Source organism: Diplotaxodon limnothrissa, linkage group LG2 (assembly GCF_057381915.1).
Source record: "Diplotaxodon limnothrissa isolate DT_005_m linkage group LG2, D_limnothrissa_male_GT1.1, whole genome shotgun sequence".
In the NCBI taxonomy this organism is placed as follows: Eukaryota; Metazoa; Chordata; class Actinopteri; order Cichliformes; family Cichlidae; genus Diplotaxodon; species Diplotaxodon limnothrissa.
This window is the reverse complement of record NC_140597.1, coordinates 24,571,459-24,595,825: the sequence shown is the minus strand read 5'-3', so window position 1 is coordinate 24,595,825 and position 24,367 is coordinate 24,571,459. Positions and strand designations below refer to the sequence as shown.

Below are 24,367 nucleotides of genomic sequence, written 5' to 3'. Positions count from 1 at the left end.
TGAGTGTTCATGCATGGGCAAAGTGGAACAGTCTGTCCTCTCTGTGATATGTGAAACCTGAGTCTGTATTCATCATTCAAAAAATAGTGGGAGATAGGGTCTCTTCTAAAGTCCCCCACCTTGGGGGCTCTTTAAATGAGCTTCAGTCAGGCGTGCATCAGCGTGAGACTGAAATCCACCGAGTACAGATTTGCATGAATAGAATCAGAATATGATACTAGATACCTGAGAAAAATGATGTCTGCACTGTGCTAATTGGTGAACATTATGCATTATGCACTCCACACTGTATATAAATGCCACTTGTTTTGCACATATTCAACTCTGTATATTTTATATATTTTATTATTATTATTATTATTATTATTATTATTTTATTTTATTTTTTTTACTATTTAATTTGTAAAAATGTGTACACACACACACACACACACACACACACACACACACGTAGGAAAATATTTAGTATACACATCCAGAAATGCATACACTATTATATATTGTACATATATTTATTAGTTTCAGGTTGGCCATTCTTGTATTTTGCTCGTTTGTGTTGTTGTGTTTGCACATCTCTGTTGCTTGTGGGGCTCGCACACAAGAATTTCACTCGCATGTGCTGTGCCAGTGTGCCTGCACATGTGATGTGACAATAAAAGTGATTTGATTTGATTTGATTTGATTTGATTTGAAGCGTTGAAGCACTGTCCTAGATAGGCCTGCATGGTTACTGTGATTGTTTCCAGCTGTGTACTGTAATCTGCTTTAGAAAAGCACCAACAGCGGTCCCAGAGGTAGGAGTTACTTTGCAGAGCGCCGAATGCAGAACAGCTCCTCGCTTGTAAGATTAGGGCAGCAATTAATACAGCGCTTGCTTAACCTGTCGCCTTGAAGAGCAACGGTCCAGTCATAGCTTAACCGTAGCTCTGCTTAGCAGAACTTTCAAGCTTTCTCCACTTGAATAGGTGATGTGTGAGGTACTGTAATTGGGGTGAAAAATACAGTATTTAAAAGCTACATGTTATAATAGTTTCATTCAGAATGTGTCTTAAAGTTTCAACTGAGAAAAGTCCAGATTTTCTTTTCTTTTACTATCAGTATGCTGTAGATCTCTGGTTTTAGCCCCATTAAAAAACAGGCTGTTTGAGTTTCTGTAGCTTTAAATGCACTACACTCTTCATTCAATGGCAGAGAGGAGCAGCATATAGGTGGCCACATGACAGATCAGCAAGTCTTGTTTCAAATTATACAAGATCAGGATTTTAACAGGGGACTGGCAACGGTTTGGAAGTGACTGCTGGGTAACATCTAGGCTTCTTCCCTCATCTGATAACTGAAAAAAGCCTTACTGGAAAGTTAGCTTTATTAATAGATTATATTTGAAATCAGACGGTGGGAGAAATGCAAAGAGATGGATGGTCTGAAAGGAGCCTGTAGCTAGCACAAAAAGATAATTGTACAGTTTTCAGATTGGTATTACATGGTAATGTCAGCCATATTAGACACAACATGTAAATGGTAAATGGCCTGTATTTGTTTAGCGCTTTACTTAGTCCCTAAGGACCCCAAAGCGCTTTACACTACATTCAGTCATTCACACATTCACACACAGGTGATTGCAAGCTACATTGTAGCCACAGCTGCCCTGGGGCGCACTGACAGAGGCGAGCACTAAACATGTATGTTTGTTTCATGTTGTTGGATGTTGTCATTGTAAATAAGAAATGATGATCCTTTAGTTCTGTATGTATGAATCCATCCAGGCTTCTTAATCTGGCTCAGCTATTTGCGATAAAATAAATGGTCATTTGGTTTCACTAGTTTTGGCATTTTGTGTCATTTTCAGTAATTATCAAATTGTTGTACTTCATCAAATGCAAAAAAAACAAAATCCTCTAATAAAAAAGAACCCAAAAACCAAACTTGTCAAAAAACCTTTTTTTTAACAAGTGAAAATTCTGGTTTTGAACCAACTACCAGAGCCAATGTTAGCTTAATTAGCTGGCTACAGTTGATTAAAATGAGTAATAGCTATCAGGTCAACTGCCATAATTAGCAGTTCCTGGCGAAAAATGAAAAGCATGATTTGTTTGCTTCTGGCTGGGGCCTAAAAGCCATTTTTTCCATGAACAAAAAAAAAAAATAGAATTTAGAGTAGTAATGTCCCGGTGTTATAACTGAAAATTGCACATGAGACCGCGAGAAAGCATAGCAACAGTAACTGAGGAAGGTAACGGTAAACTGCATTTTGCAATAACACCTTTTATGTATGTTTCTCCTGCAGACACTTCCTGTTCAAGCAGGGGTCTGGTTCGTCAGCTCTGCTGTCAGGGGCGGGACAGGGATACCCCCTGACCTCTGGGACCGTGTACTCCCCTCCACCTCGGCCTCTGCCGCGCAGCAGCGTGACCAGACCACTGTTTACCTTCAACAAGCCTCACCGCTGCTGCAACTGGAAGTGCACAGCCTTGTCTGCGTCACTCCTCACTCTCACCCTGGCCCTGCTGCTCACTTACGTCATCGGTGAGTTGCCGTCACGCACCCAGCCCGTGTCATGAATGAGAAGCACGAAGAGTTCTGAGTTTAGTGGAAAATTTACATTTTCAAAAGGGATTGTTAGAGGAGTTGGAAAATTGTGGGACTTGCCAAGAGAGTGCCTAATTAAATCATAAAAGGAAGCAATAAAAATACAGAAACAAACTGTAGCCTTCTAACAGGGAACCTTACGCATGCACAATGTTTCTGTATTCAAAGGGTAATATAAATATAGGAACTTAAATAAAAGGAAAGAAAAAAAGAAAGGGCGATCGATATGGGATCAAAGCAGGCCTGCTGAAATTTTTGCTCTTACTTTGAAGCAGTATTGCATTGTCTTCACTCCGAAGGATATTCTAAATTGTAAATTAGCTGTTCTGGACCAAAGCTCACAAAACTAATATTTGAGGAATCCACACATGCAGTGACTTATTTGATGTTTTTCACACAGTCTCTCTCCCACACTCACACATACACACAGCTACACAAAGTTGCACAACCTTATTAAACTTCTCCCTTGGTGATTTTATTATATTAATCAATCCAGGTTTGTCTAAGCTTAGCACCTAATTGCCTGCACCTTTTCTTCTTTTTTTTTTTTTTACTGTTTACATATTTGTCGATTGTTTTTCCCCTTTAATGATTAATTAATTAGATTTTTCATTCGCTAAAAGCAAAGACTTCCTATTTAACCCCCACATTTTATTTCAGATTAATCACAACTTTGTAAATGTCATTACTGCACTTTGTTTTGGTTATTTTTCATCCCTTTTGTTTTGTATCGTTTTCACTATTAAACCAAGATAACCTAAAATTAATAAGCTCAACACTGGCTGCTGAACTATTGCCTGCATTTTAGTACGCTGCACAAAGTACTAGTTCACAGATTTAACATATAAACTGTGCCTATATGTCCCCTCAAGACCATTAAGGTCTGCTCCTCAATCACTCCTGATCATCCTGCGGTTGAAGCTTATTTCAAAAGGAGCTTGTGTCTTTGATGCTGTTGCATCAAAACTCCCCAATGACCTCAGACATGAACATGAACTGTGACTGTTTTTAAGTCTAAGCTAAAGGCTTAGATAAGCTTTTCTGTCAAGCTTATGGAAACTGTTGATTGGTACCTGTTGGACTGTTTCATGTAAATATTGTGAATGTGTCTAGCATACATTTTTTGGGAATCTGTTTATTCGGTTTTAGTTTTAGTGTAAAAGTGCAACTTTTTGGTTTTAAATGTGCTACAAAAATAACATTTACTTACTTACACATGAAATATTAAATACGGTGTGCTATTATAGATTAAACTAGACAACAGCAAGAGTTAAGCTATAAGTAGCAATAAGCAACAACCTATTTGAAATAACTATTAATATAAAAGTTCTTACATTTTGTCTTCTTGCATTAAATTTTATATTTTAGTCTCATCTTAAATTAGTTAAATTACATAAATTGTATTATTGTTTAGCGCCCAAAAACATGGCTGATTGCGTTTCATCAAGTCTTCTGTTAGTTACAAAGGAAATAATGTGACTCTACTCTGCACTACCATGTAAAAATTAATGTTTGCCAAATAAAAGTTCAACAGTAATTGCATCTGTGTGACGCTAAATGGAAATACGGGATCAGACTCAGTTCTGGAGAGGAATAAAAGTTGGAGAATTTAATAAATCAATAATCAACTTAGATGGGAAGGTGTAAAAATAGTGAAGTTAATAATTGAATTGTATTGTCACCGCAGGGCGTTTATTGGTCATACCTTTAATTGTAACGGAGTGCTGTTAAACTGCAGTTTTGTTAATTTTCCTTGTGCAAAGGATTTAAATGTTCTCATGAAAGCAGATCAAGTTCAGTTTTTATGACTGAAGCTATCTTTGCAGTAATTAGAGTCTTAAAAACTGGAAAGTTGTTGAGTAGGTCTGTGGTCTGGAAGATCATTAGCAGAGTTTGTCAAAGTCAAACACCAAATTTAATCATCGATCCCCTCCAATTGCTTCATCTCCCTGCTTAGCCTCAACCTTGGCCGGGCCCTCGACCGCAGCACATCGGCTCCCCTCCGCTGCCCCAAGTGCAGATATCCCAACCCTCCACCCAGCTAGTTCATTTCCCTCCTGTGGTGGTGCTCAAGGTCACGCTGGAGCAGGGCGGGGGGTTTGCATTAATCACACACACACACACACACACACACACACACACACACACACACACACACACACACACACACACACACACACACATCACAGACAGACATCACACATACACAAGCGAATCCACGCAGATTAATCCCCAGGCTGAACCATGCTATTCCATTAATGTCCCAGCCCCGGTAATTAGTGCATTAGTGAGGAGTGTGAGTGATGACTCGGAGACGACATCACCTTTTAATTGGTGTCATGCTCCACTCCTGTTTGGCAGTGATTGATCTCCGTGTTGACGTCACCATGGCAACCGCACCAAGACGTATGGGATGTAAGCACAGATGATATGTTAGCCTGTAAATCAAAGGCATTCAAATTGCAAGATTAAAGTGGTCATGGACTTAATGTCTTTGTCTAGGGGGAGAGGTTGAGACACAGGCCACAGGATGATTAGGTTCTCTCATTACATAATGATTCAGTAATTTTAATGAATTAATTAACAGCCACTGACAGGAAGAGGGGAAGAAAAAAAATGTCCCAGTGCACTTTCTCATCTTCATCGAAATACTCGCCGTGCTGACTTTTGCCCGTTTATTGATTTCAAATCGCTTCTTCTCATTATCATAATATAATCCAGAATGAAATGAGTTCACTCTGCTTTGAAAATGAGGTCATGTTTGTCTTTAGTTTAGCTTTTCACAATATGATCAGTGCCTGCCGTATCCAGTATCCAGTTGTCAGACTTATGTTATATCTATTTATTAGTTTTACATGTTGAACATGTTTCTCAGCTAAATTATTTTTACCTTTTTCACTCACTAAATGCAGAAACTATCTCTGACAGCCAACAGAAACAATGTGGATAACTGATGAGTCATTTAGGTGAATTGAAGTCAAGCGAGATGTCAAACATACTGACAGTCTTTGCTTTTCTTCCGGTTTTATGTAGGTTGACTTGAAAAACTAACATTTACTTATTTTGCTTTATTTTTCCAATTCATTCATTTACTTGTTTTGGCTCTTCAAACCTTTTGCGGATTAATAAGAAGGTAGATTCATGGATGCCCCACATAGTTTTTCTTTTCCTTATCCTGCAGTAGGTAAAATGTTGTGTGTATATCTTCTGCAGTTTTATTCCGCAGACACTGCTGATTATTTGCAGGATATGAACATGACATATTCCTTTACAGGCATGCCAAGCTGGAGCCTAACATTTCAGAGCGTTGGAGAGGGTTCCTCCCCTCGGTGGAAATCGTTTTAACGCAGCTGTCAGTTTTGGCTCAATCTTCGTCTTTTTTTCATGACTCTCGGCCAAACCTTACACTGCTTTCCACAGTGCTTCGACGTGTAACTAAGCTTGTAACTGATCCCGCGTGCTCTGTGAGGACGCGGAGTGGACGAGCGGTTTAACGGTCAGCGCCGTCCTGCCAGCGGTTTCTTAACAGCTGGGAAGCCGTTCCTAACACCCTTCGAAAACCATCGTCTTTATTGTCTAAAGCTCTGTGTGTAAGTTATGTGACTTTGTTTATTAATTTGAAGCAAAGTAACCCACCAAATAATGAAGCAATAATATTGTATTTCAAATTAAGAATTCCAATTAGCACAACAATAGGACGATGCATGATTGCGGAGATAATGCAGTGCCTAAGTGATTGCGGTGTGTGCCCCCTGTTGTGATTAGCTAAGGCAGCCATCCTCTCTTCCTTTACTGCCCTCTCTCCTCTCCTCCCATACCCCCTGGTGTTGCAGGGGCTGCGAATAGCTTTGTTAATTTGTTTATCCCCCAACGCGCCCCTCCCTCCCCAAGTCATAGCTTGTTATTAAGCACAACACGGCCATCAGATATGAGAGGCAGGCATTATGATAGTGAAAGGGGCATTTAAGGAGAGATAGAGGACAGATTAAGATTGCATCTGTAATCTTGAAGAATATTGCTACTGACAACACTACCCGTAACTCATTTTTCTATTTTGAGCCTCATTTAAGCCTGCGTTAAAAAAGAAGAAGAAGAAGGAAAAAAAACTACCTACCATTGCTTTATCATGCTGTCAGAAAAAGCTAATTAGAGTATTTTCTGCATTAATGAATGTCTTGCTGTTTTAAATGGTTACAATCCTCAGTTGCTCAATCAAATATGAGAGAGGGTGGGATGTTTCACTTGTGAATGATAATCATCTCTATGGCAACAGGGAGAAGCTTCTGATTCAGGTGACATGAGCAAGTCAGCAGCACCCTGCAATCAAATAATCACCTTCAAATCACATTTGGTCCCACAGACACACACACAGACACACGCATGCATGCACAAAGACACAGCGTGCACTTTCAGCTATGATCGTCTTTGTGGTTCTGCTGTGCAGTGTGTGTCGCTTTGGGGCTTTTAGTTCCATAAAGAGCCAAATGACTTGTTAGTGGCTTTAAGTTTATTACATTCATGTCTTTTTTTCCTTTGCGCAAATCTACTTTCACAGTTTGATGGCAAATCCGAGCATCTGCCCTTAAACGTTGCATATTAATCAGAGAGGTCAAACACAGTGCAGTTTCCAACTGTGCTTAAAAGAAAAAACATGTGTTTATTAGAGCTAATGGTTATTTCCATTAAGATAAAGCCACAGATTATTGTCTTAATTTGATTTTCCAGAGCCTAAGGTAATGCCTTCCAGTGAATGGCTTCTTCCAAATCTCCAAATATATTCTGCTCACAGGAATAAAAGGCAAAGTAGCACACCAGTCTCGGAGGCTGGAACAAGCAAATGTTTGGCAGCTGTGCTTGAAAACTTCTCATGATTAATCAGTTCTCCGTTGTCAGCTCCAATGTTTATGTACACGGTGCTGAAATTGTTTTTCACTTCAGTTAAAGTTGACAACAAAATGAACTGATAACGTTTTTTTTTTTATTTGTAAAGATTAATGAAATTCATGTTTTGGTTTCGTATTCCTAAATGTGATAAATTGGTGATTTAAATCATTTTTCTGTTGCACAAAACAAGCAATTTCACACTCTAGACACTCTGATAAATCAATTGCTATCAGAAAATCAACAGATACATTTATAATTTTTTTTTAAAAGTATCTTAATTTTATGTATAATATAACACATGGTATGTTTGACAGCTTCAAACTGAGGCAGGGCTTTTAGGTTCTTTCCTCTCAATGTGGATTTCTCCTCTAAATGTCCTAGCAGGCCTGTCTGTCTCAAAGCTCCGAGCTGATTACAGCTTATCATAAATGAAGTGCTTGTTCTATGTTGTTGACCTCCCTGGCTTCCAAGTTGGGCAACTGCAAATGTGATTTGAGGAGAACATTATGCAACAAAAACAGTGGAGGAAATTGTCTTGATTAACAGTCCTGTGCAAAAGTCTCAAGCCACTCCTCATTTCTTTACCTGCCCATTTTCAGAGCAATGTTGTTTTTTTGGTTTTTGTTATGCTTTGCGAACACTGACCCACGAATCATTAAAGCATAAAAAACTAAATCAAGGGATAAACCACTGCTGTATCTACATTTAACAGACAGACAGACTTTGTTAGGAGCAGACTGACATAAAATCCCCTTCCCCCCCCCCAGGATAACACAGTGGTGCAGGCATAAACAATTTTTTGCACCAACAAGTTGATTCCCAGAGAGTTATTAGATGAAAACTTTGGCATGGTGTGCAGTGCGTCCTTAGAAAAACTGAGGAAACCGGACAAGTGGAGGATAAAAGACAACGTGGCAGACTTAAAGGGCTATCTTGAGCAAAGGAACAGTATGTGAAAGTCATGTCCTTAAGAAACAGGGGGAAAAAATCCAGCAAAGACCTGACAGAGGAGCTGAAAGATGCATCTGGCCCTTCAGTTGATCCATCTACTGTTCAGTGAAGCCTCATCAGTAATGGTCTCAGTGGCATTGTTGTTGTGAAGAAGCTGTTCTTGAGGAAGGGAAACAGGGAGAAAAGGCTGTTGTAGCCAAATTACACAAGAACTGGACTAAAAATCAGTGTCTGATGGAGTCATGAATCTAGATTTTACTTTATTTAGTTGTCAATTTGTATGGAAAAGGTCAGGAGAGAGGTACAGCAGCGAGTGTCTACAGCCATCTGTAAAACACAGTGGAGGCTGTGTCATTATTTGGGGCTGAATTTCAGTTAGTTGTGTTGAGGTTTGAGTTATGAACACAGAAACTACAGTCAGATTTTCATCCATCACACAATACCATCTGGTAATGGGAACGCTATCAGTGATGGACTGGCCTCCCCAGATACCAGACCTCAACAGTATTAAAGCAGTGTGAGATCATCTTGACAGAGAATGTAGCAAAATGCAGCTGACATCCAAAAAAGAGCTTTGAATATCATTCAGTAAGCCTCCATTTATCAATATAATCATTTTCTTGGCTGTTTCCTGTCAAAAACCTTTTAAAAACAGATAAAAGACACAAATCTGCATTTGTATTATTCTAATTCTTTGTTCATAGCAATTATCTCCAAATTTTAGATATATGCAGATCAGAGTTCATAAACTGAAATGAAATCAAAGCTAGAATTTGTCAAAAAAGTCAAGTCAAGTCAAGTCAAGTTTATTTATAGAGCACATTTAAAAACAACCAAGGCTGACCAAAGTGCTGTACAGTAAATACAGATAAAAATACAATAGAACACAATTTCGTAATAACACCTCGCTGATAAAAATAAAATAAAAATATATAAAACAAATAAATTAAACCTTTCTAAAAGCCAATGAAAAGAGGTGAGTTTTAAGAGCGGTTTTAAAAGTTTCTAGGCTTTTGGAGAGTCTGACGTGAGGAGGTAAACTGTTCCACAGTCTGGGTGCAGCCACAGCAAATGCCCTCTCTCCCTTTGTCTTTAATTTATACCTGGGAACATCTAAAAGCATCAGGTCGGCTGACCTCAAAGATCTCCTGGGGCGATAAGTACTAAGGAGTTCTGACAGGTAAGAAGGTGCAGTGCCATTTAAAACCTTAAAAGCCAGCAATAAGATTTTAAAATCAATCCTAAAGGCAACTGGGAGCCAGTGGAGAGAGCAGAGAACCGGAGTGATGTGGTCTCTTTTTTTTGAACCGGTCAACAGGCGAGCGGCAGCGTTCTGCACCAGTTGAAGGCGATGTAGACAGGAACGATCTAGGCCAGCATAGAGGGAATTGCAGTAGTCTAGCCGTGAAGTAATAAAAGCATGGACCACTCTTTCTAGATCGTTCCTGCAAAGGTAAGACTTGACTTTGGCTAAAATCCGCAAATGATAAAAAGATCCCTTAACTACAGAGCTGATTTGTTTATCAAGTTTAAAAGCATTGTCAAAAATAACACCAAGACTCTTAATGGAAGAAGTGCAATCGGAGGTTAGGGGTCCCAAAAAGTCAAGAGAGAAGTTGGGATCTTTAGGAAGCCCAAACACAATGACTTCAGTTTTGCTTTCATTAAGGTGTAAGAAGTTAAGAGTCATCCAAGTCTTAATGTCAGACAAGCAGGAGAGTAGCGGCTGCAAAGAAACATTGCAGTTCAACCTCAGAGGGAGGTAGATCTGAATATCATCGGCAAAGATGTGGAAGGACACATTATGTTTACGGAGCACATCGCCCAGAGGGAGCAAGTACAGAATAAACAACAGGGGGCCTAGTATGGACCCCTGAGGTACGCCACAGGTTAAAGGAGCTCTGGGAGATGACAGTTCACCAAGGTGAACAGAAAAACTCCTATTATTCAAATAGGACTGGAAAAACTTTAAGACAGTGCCCTTTAAACCGACACAATGTTGAAGGCGGGATAGCAGTATGTTGTGATCAACAGTGTCGAAGGCTGCTGTCAGGTCCAGGGTTACTAAGACAGCAGCACAACCAGAGTCAACAGTTAAAAGCAAATCATTAAAAACTCTCAGAAGGGCGGTTTCTGTGCTATGCCGAGCTCTAAAACCAGACTGGAACTTCTCATAGAGATTGTTATTGTCAAGAAATAGCTGGAGCTGCGTGAGGGCGGCTCGTTCCAGTACTTTAGACAGAAAAGGGAGGTTGGAAATGGGCCTATAGTTAGAGAGTAGGGATGGATCTAGATTAGGCTTTTTAAGGAGAGGTTGAACAACAGCGTGCTTGAAGGGTGTTGGAAAACAACCAGAACTGAGGCAGGCATTGATCAGGACCAGAAGGAAAGGTCCGACTGAGTCCAGAACCTGCTTCAGAAGCCGAGAGGGGATAGCATCGGTGGAACAGTTGGTAGTCTTAACCTTGCAGACTATTTCATGCAGCTGAGAGAGAGAGATTGGTTCGAACTGATTAAAGGCAGAATGGCACAAAGACAAAACACAGGGATTGGAAGGTGAAGATGGAATGACAGACTGCAGGGAGGAAATCTTGTTTACAAAGAACTTTAGAAAGTCATTACAGAGGGTGGCAGAAGGTGTGAGGCTGGTGGATGTGTAAGGATTTACAATGGAATTTAAAACACGAAACAGAGTCTGAGGTTTATGGACAAAAAAAAGTCTAATGTGTTGTCTGCTGCTGTTTTTATATACAATGCCTAAAAATGTAGCAGCTGATGTTACAATCAAGGCAAAATAATTTTTACTCTTCATCTGCTTTCACAGTGTGACAGAAGACGTTAGGGTATAGACACTGCAGTTACCGACTGCTGTCACGATTGCTGAGCTAATGTGAGCCAAACAAAGAGCATCTACTGGCTATGAATGATTTACAAATCATGTCTGAGATCATTAACCAATAATCTAATATCTAGCTTATCTAGGAAGACTAAGAAAAACCTTCGTACAAAACAAACAAATCTCCATTACAGTTTCCAGCCTATCTGATACAAGCCCCACAAACCTACCAGTGGGGCTTGTTATATTTTTTTTTAAAACACATAAATCCATATCGATGTTTAACCCCAGAAAAGTGAAACGTTTGACAAACACAGATTTATTTGTATCAAAATGACTCATTTAGTACAAATGTTGTAACAGACATTTAAAAGAAGTGACTATTAATTATAAATCATTCATAATTTTTAATGAACTTTCATCAGTCCTGTGTTCCAGTGGAACATTGTGTTACGTGAAGTAATGTTTTTATAATTAGAAAACCAAAACAATCCCAATTATGCAAAAAACTGTTGCACTGATTAAGGAAGCAATAAATTTGGTTATTTGAGTGTGTGTAGCAACAGCCTCTGTGGGTTTGATTGTAGCCTGAAAATGGCCATAAAAAAGAAAACAACAGAAAAACAACAACAACTTTGTTTCGAAACTCGTCAGAATAATCGTTCTGTAAAAAAACGAGGGCTATACCTCGTGGGGAAAATGCCATAAAAAACATTAGGTTGTAGCCTGCTACCTTCACAGAACAGCACCAGCTGGTCTTAAAATGAATAAAAGAAATGTGAGCAAGAGGACAAGTACATAAGGGTCTGTAGTTTCAGAAGGGGTAACCGCACATAGGAGCTGGCAGCTGTATTAATTGGCACCAGTCTCAAAATGACCAGTTAGGAGGCAACTCCAGCATGCTTACCTTTGAGGCAGAGATGTTGTACATGTGACTGACCACTGAATAGAAACTATTAGGATGGGTGAAAGAGAACCAGTGTTGGATATAAGAACATATGAGGGAGGTGTCCAGATTAAAAATAAGAACATTTGTAGGATCAAGTAAGATGTTGGAGGAGTGCTCATTAGGGTTGTTTGGGTGGTGCTAAGCGGGAGTGTTCTGGAAGATAACTGAGAAGTTGAACCAAGAAGGCTAATACTCTATTTTCCAACCCCGTGCCATGCCCTGTGGACGTCTATCAGTCACAGCCAGTTCCCTCGTAAACAGGTCAATGACCTCTCAACCGCATCCCAACTGCAAAAGCATCAACCACGCTTAATGCGTACACAGTAATGAACATGATGCAGAGTAGAAACGAACACAATCTCATTTGCCTTTAGAACCTGATTGATCCCATCTCTGTGTAGGGAATAATTAATAGTTGTGAATAATGATGATGTTACCTCTGTTGTACCGACTATGTAAATGTGCATGACTCTCTCGCTTTGAAGACGCTCGTGGATGGATCCTGCTGCCGTCTGATGCCGCAGCTATTAAATAAACTCCGCAGACGGGCACAGCTCAAAGCAACAAACACAACTTCAGCTCTTGATAATGTTTTATCGAAGCACTTTTATTACACTTTCTAGACATGCGAGCGAGTCTCTCACCACTCACTGGTATGACTTTTTTACGGACATTTCAGTTTGTAATAGATGTGAAATTGCGGAGCAAAGTGAATGAGGCAAGAAATGTGGAAAAAGCCTGCTGTTCAGACCTGGAAGAAAAAAAAATAATGTTAAATTTTACAAGTTTTTTTTTTTTGTCGTAAAGGCTTTCTTATTTAGCATGAGATTAGTTTGGGCAGCATGAAAGCGCGACACAGACATTGAAAGAGTTTGACGCCTGCCAGAAGCATGAGAATTGGCCATTGTGCAAAAAGTCAAGGTTGATTTTTTTTCTCCTCTTGGTGAATTTTATTCTCCCCACCTAAAGCCACTTGGACCCTTTACATCGTCAGACCCCACAGCTTGAGCCCCAGTAAGCCTGTGCTTTAAAACAGTGGTGGCTCCGTACTTTCTAAGAGCTGATCAGAAACAAAGTCAGGTGGTCTCTGCCTGTGATGGAGTGGCTAGCACAATCTCTCTAACTCTCAACCCTGTTGAGCTGTTTGGGGAGACAGCATGACCATGTGATATGTGAGAATTGTCCAACTGCCTGTCAAACCGGTTCGTGGGAAGCACTTCAGGAAACATTAGGTGAATACCAAAGATTTGCAAAGTTCTATCTGCTGACACGTGACTTCGTTTGATAATAAAACACATTTTTAAGGACAAAATTTCTATTTTATTTTATTTTATTCCAACCTTGTCATCGTGTTCAGTATAATTCTTTGTCACCTTGCATAAAAGTTAGATTTTTCAAATAAAAACATTTTGAGTGACTTCAAACCTACATAAAGGATTTCTTGTAACGTCCCAGACATTGGTGACAGACTAAAAGTGGCTGTTATAGGAGCTAGAGCACTTGCAGTGCTTTAATAAATTACCTTATGTCTGGTCAAAAAGTTCCTGTGGTGTTTTTAAAATGTAGAAAAGTAACAAAGCTAGTGACAAAGTATGTAACAGAAATAGAGTCAGAATCTTTATGTTCATCGCACAAAAGGTACAGCGAAAATGAATGCAGCCCCATTCAGAGTGCATGAATAACATTGTGTGTGCTTTTATCGTTACTGATTGCACAGTTATTCAGAAGTATAGAGTTGGAGGTAGATCTAGGCTGAATATACAGAAACTATATAAAGTGTAGTGAATATGTAAAAGTTAGACTGAATGGATGTGCATGGGACCTTTAGGCCTCTCCTGCCTATCCATCCATTTTCTTCTACTTATTGAGTCATAAGGGGTCACACGGGGTGGCTATCCCAGCTGTCACAGGACATGAGGCAGGGTACTGCCTGGACAGGCCACCAATCAGGACTAACACATAGAGACAAACCACCACTCCCACTCAAAGTCACACCTATGGCCAGTTTCTGATCACCAACCCCAAGCATCTCCTTGGAATGTGGGAGGAAGATGGTTTACCAGGAAATACTCACATAAATACATTCAACCTAAACCTTCTTGCTGTGAAGTAACGGTGCTGACCAGCACACCACTTGTGATTCCTGAAAGTTGAATATTATTTGGAAGTGTTTAGACATGATAGTTCCTATCACAGACACGGTTTCTCAGAGACTGAAAAGAGAAAGGCTTTCCCAGCTTGGACACAATGCTTGGTAGCTTTGTTCTTTTTCAACACTAGTGCTCTGGGCTCTCGTTTAACTTGTCACAGTTTAATAGCGAACATAGCAAACACAGAAACGTGAACAAAGGACTTCACTTTGGTATGGAGCTGAGAAAACATGAAAACTGGTATTGCTAGTGAAGAAAATATGTAGCATTCCTTGCTTTACCTAAGATATTTTCTCCTGTTGTGACAACAAGGCCCTCTTCTTCCTACCAACAGCCAAACACAGGGCCTGCATGTTGCACAGTTAACTGGTATGAACGGTAATAGAAGTGAACTTATTAAGAAATGTTTAATTTTACTAGTTAATACTAAAATATTGAAAGTCCATGGCCTGATTTTCAGCGTACATATAGAAAGGACAAAGAAGAAAAGACTTTGAATAAATCCATCTACAAGACATAAATAAAAGGATGGTCCAAGTCTAAATGGGAAGAGCTCCACTGTGCTGATTCACTCGGCTGAGGGTCTCCTACTTTTATTCCATCTGAACTGAACCCTATATGCAATCAGACAGCACAGTCTTCCAGCCACTGCGCAGCATGCTGTGCTAAGCAGTCAGTGCAAAAATGCTTCATGGATTTTGAACCTTCAGTGACATGAGCTACTGAAATAATCGGCAGATGGACAAAAGCTGGGGAAAAAAACACCACAAGACTGTGGAGGCAGTACTAATGAGGTCTTTTTAAAAATACTGCATTGCAATGCATTCGTTAGCTTACAGAAACTAGTGTGTAGCAGTAATGACCTCAATAGAGTGAGCAGTTTGCATGAAGAGGTTTGCAGTCTGTTCTGATAGCAGGTGGTGGGCAGTAGGCCAGAGATTGTGTATAGAGGTAACGTTAGAGGGTCAGCTCAGTCTGGTGATGGCTGTCGGGACGAAGCCGTTGAGGTGCTGAGTTGGTGTAGCTCTAATGAAATGTTACCTTCCCCCGAAGGAAAGCTTCTGAACAGGTGGTTGCCTGTTTGTCTGGGATCAGCGGCGATCCTCTTCATTGTGTGGCTCTGTCATGGAGGGCAACTGGCAACCAATTATCTACTCAGCAATGCTGAGTAGGTAAGATTGGCTGCTACAGCTTGTTTCCAGTAGTGCCGGGAAAGTAGAATCCTTTCTATTCGGAGTGTTCCGGCTGAGAGCGGTTAAGGTGGACACAAAAAACGCTGTCACACACATAGCGACTCAATCACAGTACAGCAGCTAACGCAGAGGTGCTCTGTGCTGATGTTGGCTTTATCCTTTTTGCCCCGACAGATGTTTTCAAGCATATTTATCTCAGGTTTACAGGACAGTCACTTTACTGTATATGCTGTGAGCTAATGACTCATTAGTTAATTAAAAAGTATGTATTTATTCAGATTTTGAAGAGTAAAAACATTATTTTTTTAGCACAAATACATGTATTCATACAATTTGCTGTATTTTAGCCATGCATTTCAGTTATTTATTTATTTCTAGGCATACAGAACGATGCATAAATAATGGTGTGTAACTGGCAGCACATTTGTAGATCCTTCTCATTTCTCTCTTTGCTTTGCAATTAATGGGACCAAAGTCTGCTTGCTTACTACAGTCTATCGTGCTCGGTGTTCTTTTGTGTGAATGGAGACCAATTCAGGCTGAATATTGGTTTAAACTGTATTATTGCCTAAATAATGATCCTTAAATACTCGTCCTTGACGAGTCCAAACGTGTGTGTGTGTGTTTGTATGTGCAAGACGGTGCATGTGTGACTTTGTAATTGGATTCTGTGTGTTTCCGTGCATGTGAGCACGCGCCTCACCTCCAGCTTCTTTCAGCCAGCTGCTTCATGCCTCATTGGGGTTTGTATTGATTGTTCCAGTTTCTCTTTGTTTTCAGTCCTCTATTTTGGTCGTCTGATGCAGCTCTAAGAAACCCGCTGGCCTTTGCTAAAACTGCCCTAACAGCTACAGGAGCCTTTGGTAAAATTGCTTTAAATGGGTAGACAGACTGTGGTCAGAAAGCTCTGAATGGTGAGAGAGCCCTTTGGTAAAATGTCTCCAGAAGGTCAGAGAAGCTGCAACAAAATAGCCTCAATAGCTCCAACGGTACACTGGGCGAGTTCACACACGTGCACGGTAGGCACCGCGCGGCAACTCACACACACGCATTTCCTTATCTTCCCGATCCTCTCTATCACACACACAAATGTAGGCATGCACCCACGCTCCAAACCAGCAGAGATGGAGCTCGTATATGACCGGCGGTGCTGCGTCGCTGTTTGTCTGCAGCATTTCAGCATTTCAGCTGTAGATGGTGGCTGCCAGAGGGAAATGTAACATGGCGGCAATCCCCTGCTCATTGAGTAATATCCTGCCCGCCGTAACATTACTCAGCTTTCAGTAAGAGACCAGATCAGTGAGACAGCTAGTGGGAGACAGATGGAGAGAGATGGGGGGACTCTGACAGAAAGAGAGAGGAGGCGTGATGGGAAATGAAAGAACAACAGAGAAATGCGTGAAGAAGAAAGCTGTGATCTGTTGGACTTGGTGTACTGTCGCAACCATGACTAACTAGATAAGTGTGACAGCGAGTTTTACTGGTAAATAAACACCGGCGTGTACAGCAAATCTCATCATTGAAGACGCGTGAAGTGTGTCACCACCTCCGCTCTTCGTTTATCCTTCTTTCCGTCATTTCATCCCTTTATCCGAGCGAGACGTCCCATTTCAGATTAGCAAGGTCAAACCAATGATGAGTCCTGAGGTTTATACCGGTTAAAAAATTGCGGCAATGAGCCTCTGCTCATGCTCTCTCACACACCCACGAAAGACAGTCCGTCATGCATGCAAAAAGCACACAGTTAAACAGTCTTGACAGTGGCATTAGTAGCTTTCAAGGAGTTTGTGGAGGGGAGTAAGAAAAACACTTTAGCACCTCTCTTCTGTCAGAGTGAAGCGAGGGTCGACAGGCGAAAATGCGGCAGGGCACGCGGACCCCCGGGCTCTTAGTCTCTACTCTAACATTGACTTAGACACAGATTTGTTTTATTGGCTCTGAAGTCCCTCTCCTTCACTCTCCTTCACACTTGTTTTTTCCCCATTTGTCTCTCCTCTTTTTTACTCCCCCCCCTGCCTCTCTTTCTCCCATCCCTCAGAAGTCTTGGCTTAGCTAGAGGCTGACACAGCCATGCAGAACTTGGATGAGCAATTGCCTTTACTGTACATGCTAAACTACGCACTAAATCGAATGACTGATGTGCTTGAAAGTGTTTGCTGCTGGGCAAAGCTGGCTGTAGTCTTTGGTTGTCAGACAGAATATAGTCGGCGGTTAGCCATGTCTACGAGCGAAAAAGGACTTGGCAATCAGGCCAGGATGTGTTTCCACTTGTGTGAGGGTATTGATAAATCATTTTTAACTGACTGCAGTGCTACCTTGGCTGTAATGCTTATCGATAAGGCAGTATATTCACAGTCAATCACCCCCATTGTGCCCCACAGCTCTGCCCAGGACTGATACAAATACTTGATAACGATATCTGGTTTACTTCAGTGGTTAAAGAGGAATGAACACATGCATGCTCACATGCACATCTCCCACTTTCTCCCACCACAAGTGTGAAATCTAATCGTCATAGGAGCACACAATCATTTTTTATCTAATCTGGAGACACATACATGCCTGACAACAAGAGCGAATGCTGCATGCTAGCATTGTCGCCATGTCGACCACCTGAAATGGTTTGTCTCCTATGTAATCTGTACATCTTTGCGTTTTAGCCGCTAATGTGAGAAAGCTTATGATGCTGCTGCTATCTCAGCAAGCCTCACTTTGCTACTAAATTTCCACCAGCTTGAATTCTTCTCTGTTCTCTCATTTCTCTCCACGGTAGTTTAAGAAAACCTGAAAAAGCCACATCAAGTACCTCCTTCTTTTAATAGTGAACTGTCTGTTTCTCGCTCCCTCCACCCCACGCTCTTCTCTTCAGCTTTCCTCATCCTCCGCACACATCTCGGCGGGGTAGCCGACAGCGAGGGTACAGCACAGAACCCCCCTCACAGCGGTACCGTCCTATTACCTCTGGCAGTCATCTCACTGTCACACTGATCAATGATTCATGTGTGCGCGCGCCTCAGCCTGTTAGCTCACTGCACTGCTGCTCATCGCTGGCACTGTGCTGCTGCCGACGCCGCTGCTCCTTCACCAGTTATAATGACTGGACTAACTCAGAGTCCTCTCACTAACGTGTGCCTTCGCCAAAGCACAAGAGAGAAAGATGGACGCTGAGAGGGATGGATAGACAGGCAGGAGGAAAAGGGAGCGAGAATGAAGGGTCAGGCTGAGCACATGCTGCTCGCATAACTGGCTGCACACTGTGTGGAAGTGAGTCTGTGAGAGCGTCTCTGTATTTTAAATGGAAAGAGGTGCCGGTGTCTCTCTAGATGAAATTCTTGCCACTCAGTAGCCATCTTTGAAATGTCTCCAGGCAGTTATGTGGACTAACAAGTTCAGATTCCTGTGGGGGGGGTGGTTCTATTATATAAATACTTTTACAACAGTGGATGAGTATGTTACACATGGCCAGAGTCTGAAATCATGAGGTCAGTATATCTGTACATGTATTCCTCATGATTTGAAAGCACAGGCTTCGGCTCTCTGTTCAGTTTTTTTCTACTCTTGGCTCTACATAGTTTAAACTCCAGTGCATTTCCTAAATATGCTACAGACACTGCTCTGCTGCATTTTAGCTCAGCAGCACTTCCCACCCTTTTGTTTCTAAGAGGCAGGAAATCAGAAGAAACTCAGTCAAAGGGAGAATCTGCACAAAGGGAAAGGAGTTAAACAGGCAGTGAATTAATGGACTGAACTGATGCCTTGTTTAAAACAAATAAGAAATGTATGGGGCTAAGCTAAGCTAAGCTAAGCTAATTAGCAGCTAGCTGTACCTGCATATTTACTGTACATATTGCCCTGCCAAGAAAGCAAGCTTATTTTCTAAAACATCAAGTGAAGGTTTAAATGTTCTACATGGTTTTGTGGGAAAAATTATTTTCTATTAAGTTATTTCTCCTTTTGATCTAATAAAGAAATGCGAACAATAAAAATATCAAGGTGTCACAAAGGGCCTATATTAAACACTCCGTTACTCTGTTTATCCAACATTGTTTGAGGGGGTTGTAGTTGACTTTTTTCTTATATTTCCTCAGGAGACTGCATGTCCTTTTATCATCACAGATAAGAACTAACACCACAGTTCATTTGACGATATAATCCAGATTCTCCAAGGTCTCTGTGATTTTCTAGAGTGTAGGATAGCGTAACCCAGGACGACAGGACATCTCTATGACGACTGTGCCAGTATCGTTTGTGTGTCCAAAAACGATATTAATTTGTCTGTGAGTCAGGGGTCTGACAGAATAAATGTTAAGGTCAAGAATAAACCTTCATGCTCAGCAGTTGCTCATCTTTTTTCATGTCTCTTTGGCACTGAATAACCTGCAGCAATTGAAACCTTGTAACCTCTACATGCCTAATAGATAGACATATATTAAACTCCCATTCCTGTCCACATTATGGGCTCTATGAGTGCTCAGTTTTAAATGCCCGGAATTCATTTGCTTAAATGACAAACCAACAAATATGTCCTCACTGGTATTAATATTACTGTTTGGACATTAGATCGTCAAAAGTACAAGAGCATATGCTCAAACGCTCACTCTTCCATCATCTCCTCATCACACTCAGAGGTCCTTGTTCCCTTCTTGCTCCGGTGTGTTTGCGTGTGCATGCATGCTGTGCAACTCTAGATGCTAAGTGTTCAAGCAAAAGGTCAACAGCCATAAAGTAAGAGAGAGAGAGACAGAGAATGGGGGGAGGGCTGATGAGGAGGAGCAGGAGAAGTGGGGTCTGAGGGTGTTTTGAGGAGAGATGGAGTGGTGACGAGGAGAAGGTAGGAGAGCTGGTGAGGACTGTCGCTGCAGAGTCATAACTGTAGTGGGTAATACTTGGCCAGCAGAGGTGTGGGGGACACCAGACAAACATGGAGAGCAAGAAAAGCAATTCAGATGAGAGGAAGCGAGGAGAGAATGGAGTCTGAGAGACTTAATGGTGGAAATGCCAAATGTATCAGTTTGGGAATAACTTGTCATCCCTCACTGAGCACTCTTACAGACTAATTTATGAAACTATGATAGGTTGTTCCACTCCACTCCACTGCCAAATATAATGCCATACAAACTGTGACGAGGAATACAAACCTACATTTTTAGGTGTGGTATGATATTTTATGGTGTATTTTAAGAGAAAGATAATTGCCGTGGTCGAAAGGAAATTTCAGCGGCGCTCTTGCTAATTCTGTCAGTGTCAAATACGTGTGATTTTGACCACCTTCACTGTGTGTGTGCTTTTTTCATGAGTTTCTTTCTACCTGCTTCCGTTCTCCTCCCACCTGTCTGCTAAGGATGCAGTACGGGCAGTACCAGACAACCGAAAGGATTTTGCTGGAAGCTAAATCCATGAAATTAAATGTACAAGGAAGATCATTTGGGTTACTGTTTGACATCCTTTTTTCCAGCATCAAAACGAATCATCACAGGTACTTTCACAGCAAGGTGTTTATGCGAAAAATCCCCCACGTCGCCTTTTTTTAAAAAAGAAAAAGAAAACAAGAGATGTTTAAAAATGACTGACTCGTACTCACACTGACGTGAGGAGCTTGTGCGTGTCCATGTCTGGTCTCGTCACAGACTGACAGTTCAATTAGTTTGAGCTAAATGATGCATGACGTCTCCCTCATGGCCCTGGTAATCGTCAGTGTTCTGCTTTGAAGAGCTCATATTGTGCATGAGTAGATAGCTAAACCAATAGTGGCTAGTGCTAGTCAAAAGTAGAAATGTATGATTTGCTGATCCCCGTAGATGCCAGAGTGAGGCATGGGACCCTGTTGGCTTCAACTCTCAGAGCTCATCATAGATTTGCTGGTATTTTTCAGAGAAAACAGTTTTATTTCCCCGCCTCGCACCCCTCTCCTCTGTGCTTCCTCAAAGGAAAGTAGCAGCAAATGGCTTTGAACTATTTGGAGTTTTAATTAGGTATCCTTCATCAGGAGGGGGTGGAGTGTGGGCGACTGTGGAGGCGTGTGCATGCATGCATGTATGCACAGATGAGAAAAGTGTGAGTCTGCGCCGTACCTGTGTGATTGTGTTGGTTGTGCCGTATAATTGTGGATTTGTTTTTCTAAGCAGCCATTTTACGCGAGCGTTATCAAGCTCGTGTCAAGTGCTTTTTCTGGGTGTCGGCAATCAGCAGACAGAGGACAGACAGTGAAGATGTTTGAAGTCCTTAGAAGTTCCCTACCTTGATCTGCATGCAGCAGCCATCCTCTGACTGCCACCAGCACATAGTAACTTTTTGATTTAAGTCTTTGCTTTTGTTTGATGTTCCAAATGTGTCAGAGGAGGGGAGAAAAAAAACTGCAATGATTTATTTCATTTGCTTTGTTCTTCCTATCAGCAAAGGCACATTACCTTTTTAGATTCTTTTAAAGAAATTTAAAAAAAAAATTTAAACACTGCTCAAGTATAAGCCTGAATGAATGGAACCTCGTGATTGGTCAGAACACAGCTGAATGTTTTACTCAACACTTTACTGACAACACTCGCAAAAAACTAATTCATTTCCTTAATGGGCGTGTGTTAGTTGTTTTTATTTAACAGCATGTTGGTTTCCCGTCCTAGTAAACAATTTTATGAGTGGGAGGGGGGAATCCAGTATTCTCTCTCATACCCTTTGTTGTTTAAAAGGCCCATATGGATTGTGAATCGGCAGCAGCTTTCAAAGCATCATTAGTCATGCATAAAAGCCTGTGTTAGCGCTTTAATACTAGCCCTGGGCTCAGACTCACAAGATCTGCCTTAATTGCCCACCACTGCCACGTTCTGTGTTGGTGTGCACATGTGCCATGTGCGCAGGCATGCACGCATGTGTGCGTGACAGTTTGTCTTCTCTGCGTGTTTTCTAATTGTCCTTTGCTTTGCCGGACGCTAATAAGCACATAAAGAGAGTGAGTGCTCTAAGATGGGCATTAAAAAAAGGATTCAGACACACCCCTCTTGCATGTTTTGAATAATGATCTCCTCTGTCTGTTTTCTTTTCTTTACCCTTGGCTGCCAATCTGCGTGTGTGTGTGTGTAGCGGTCCACCTGTTAGGTTTGACCTGGCATCTGCGTCACGGTGAGAGCCAGCTGTATGAGAATGGCCTGAGCTCAGCAGACCATCAACAAGAGGACCGCAGCAAAACCAGACCGACGAGCTCCGTCCACCTGCTGGACACGCTCAACCCTGAAAACACACACAGTGGTGACAGAGGTGAGCTGACACGCACACAGTGTACACTGTAATAACAGATGTTCTGCACTCAGCCACTGACAGGATCTGCCCGTTAGTAACAACAAAACAAATGTAATACAGCAGCTTGAAAAATTTGTATTAAATGTATTGACTAAAAACATAAGTGATGACTTCGAGTGCTTCACTTCATTTTTCTTTATCTGTGCCTGGCTGTTTTCTTTTTCTTTCTATCGACATTTTTGCAAGCAAAAAGGCAAGGAAAGCATTTTTGACTATTTCATTAAGCATGCCCAATAAGAGCGTATTTTGACAAATCGGAATTATTTTCGGGGCCTTCATATTTCAGGTTTCCATGGAAAACCACCCCTTCAGAGTTGCTCTGGACTTACCTTCATGTCAGTCTTTAACCAGACTTATGCGATGTTAGTCAGCTGGGACTTTTCATTTTGACAATGTTTTTAAAAACTGTCTGCGTTGTAGCTTCGAAGTTCTGCAGACTTTTGCAGAGAGCTCCTCATCTTTGCTTTAGGTTGTCAGCTCAAGGCTACAAGCCTTTACATGTGTAACACACCCGACTCATCAAATGGATTATGAGTAATGTACATGCCAAATTTTGAGACAGGAGAGGAATGTGTTAAAAAATTATGGACATGAAGTTGTCTTTGGATAACTGTTGAATCTTTGCCTAAATCCTGGAGAGCGCTCTTGACGGGCTGCAGAGACATAAATGAGTTTTTCTTCTTCATGCAGACTTCTTCATGCTGTTTGCCATTTTTTTTACTTTTGCTGGGTGCACCTGGTTTTCTGGAAGGAGGCCAGCTGTTGGTTTTGATGGTACCTGTGATAGTGCTCTGATAGATTTGTGCTTTTGTGCGAGTCCTGGTATTATGTCCTTCATTTGCATGGCTCCACTCTACTCCTCATATTATCACCTCTGCATAAATGGCAACTTTCAGTCAACTTTCAGCCACATGGCAGCTCTTTTAGGCATGAATTATTGATCAAAAAAATGAGACACATCTGCCCACTTAGTGTCCCGGTTACTTTTGGACCACGGCAAATTGTGCACCATAGCTTAAGAGGATTCTAGTTGTTTCTCTTCGATGATGCTGTGAACCACAGCTGAGACTTCAATTAGGATCCATTAACTTCTGCAAACTAAACATATTGAACAATGACATGTAATGTTTTAATCACACTTTTACAAACACCATACACATAAGCCAAAGATTAAGCCTGTCATGTTGTGTTGCTGCAGAGGCTAAAACGAGTACAAAGAGTTGCTGAAGAGTGAAAACTGAAGATGCACCAAACACATACACTTATATTCGGATCTTCAGGTACAGGTCTACAAATTTCAATCAGCTTCTAGTGCATTAAGTCCCTGGCTTCGTAAATAACACTCTTCCCACAACTAATGATCCAATACAATAGAGAGACATTAGTCCAGAGATAAGCCTTACTCTGATTACTCATTTTTTAGAAAGGCTAGGAAACTGGTTAATCGTGTTTTCTTTTTCCTGCTACGTGACTGGAATTGCTTTTCTCCACTCTGCCTTCTCCCAACTAGCCAGAGGAATTACTAACA

General features: G+C 41.2%; 1 protein-coding gene across 1 annotated transcript in view; it reads left to right on the top strand.

The window, feature by feature from the left end:
* tenm1 (teneurin transmembrane protein 1) overlaps positions 1-24,367 on the top strand; it is a 183,792-nt gene that overhangs the window by 54,223 nt on the left and 105,202 nt on the right. The window contains exons 4-5 of the mRNA XM_085361549.1: positions 2,285-2,523; positions 22,624-22,797. Coding sequence (XP_085217675.1) covers positions 2,285-2,523; positions 22,624-22,797 — 413 coding nt within the window. The remainder of the gene's footprint in view (positions 1-2,284; positions 2,524-22,623; positions 22,798-24,367) is intronic.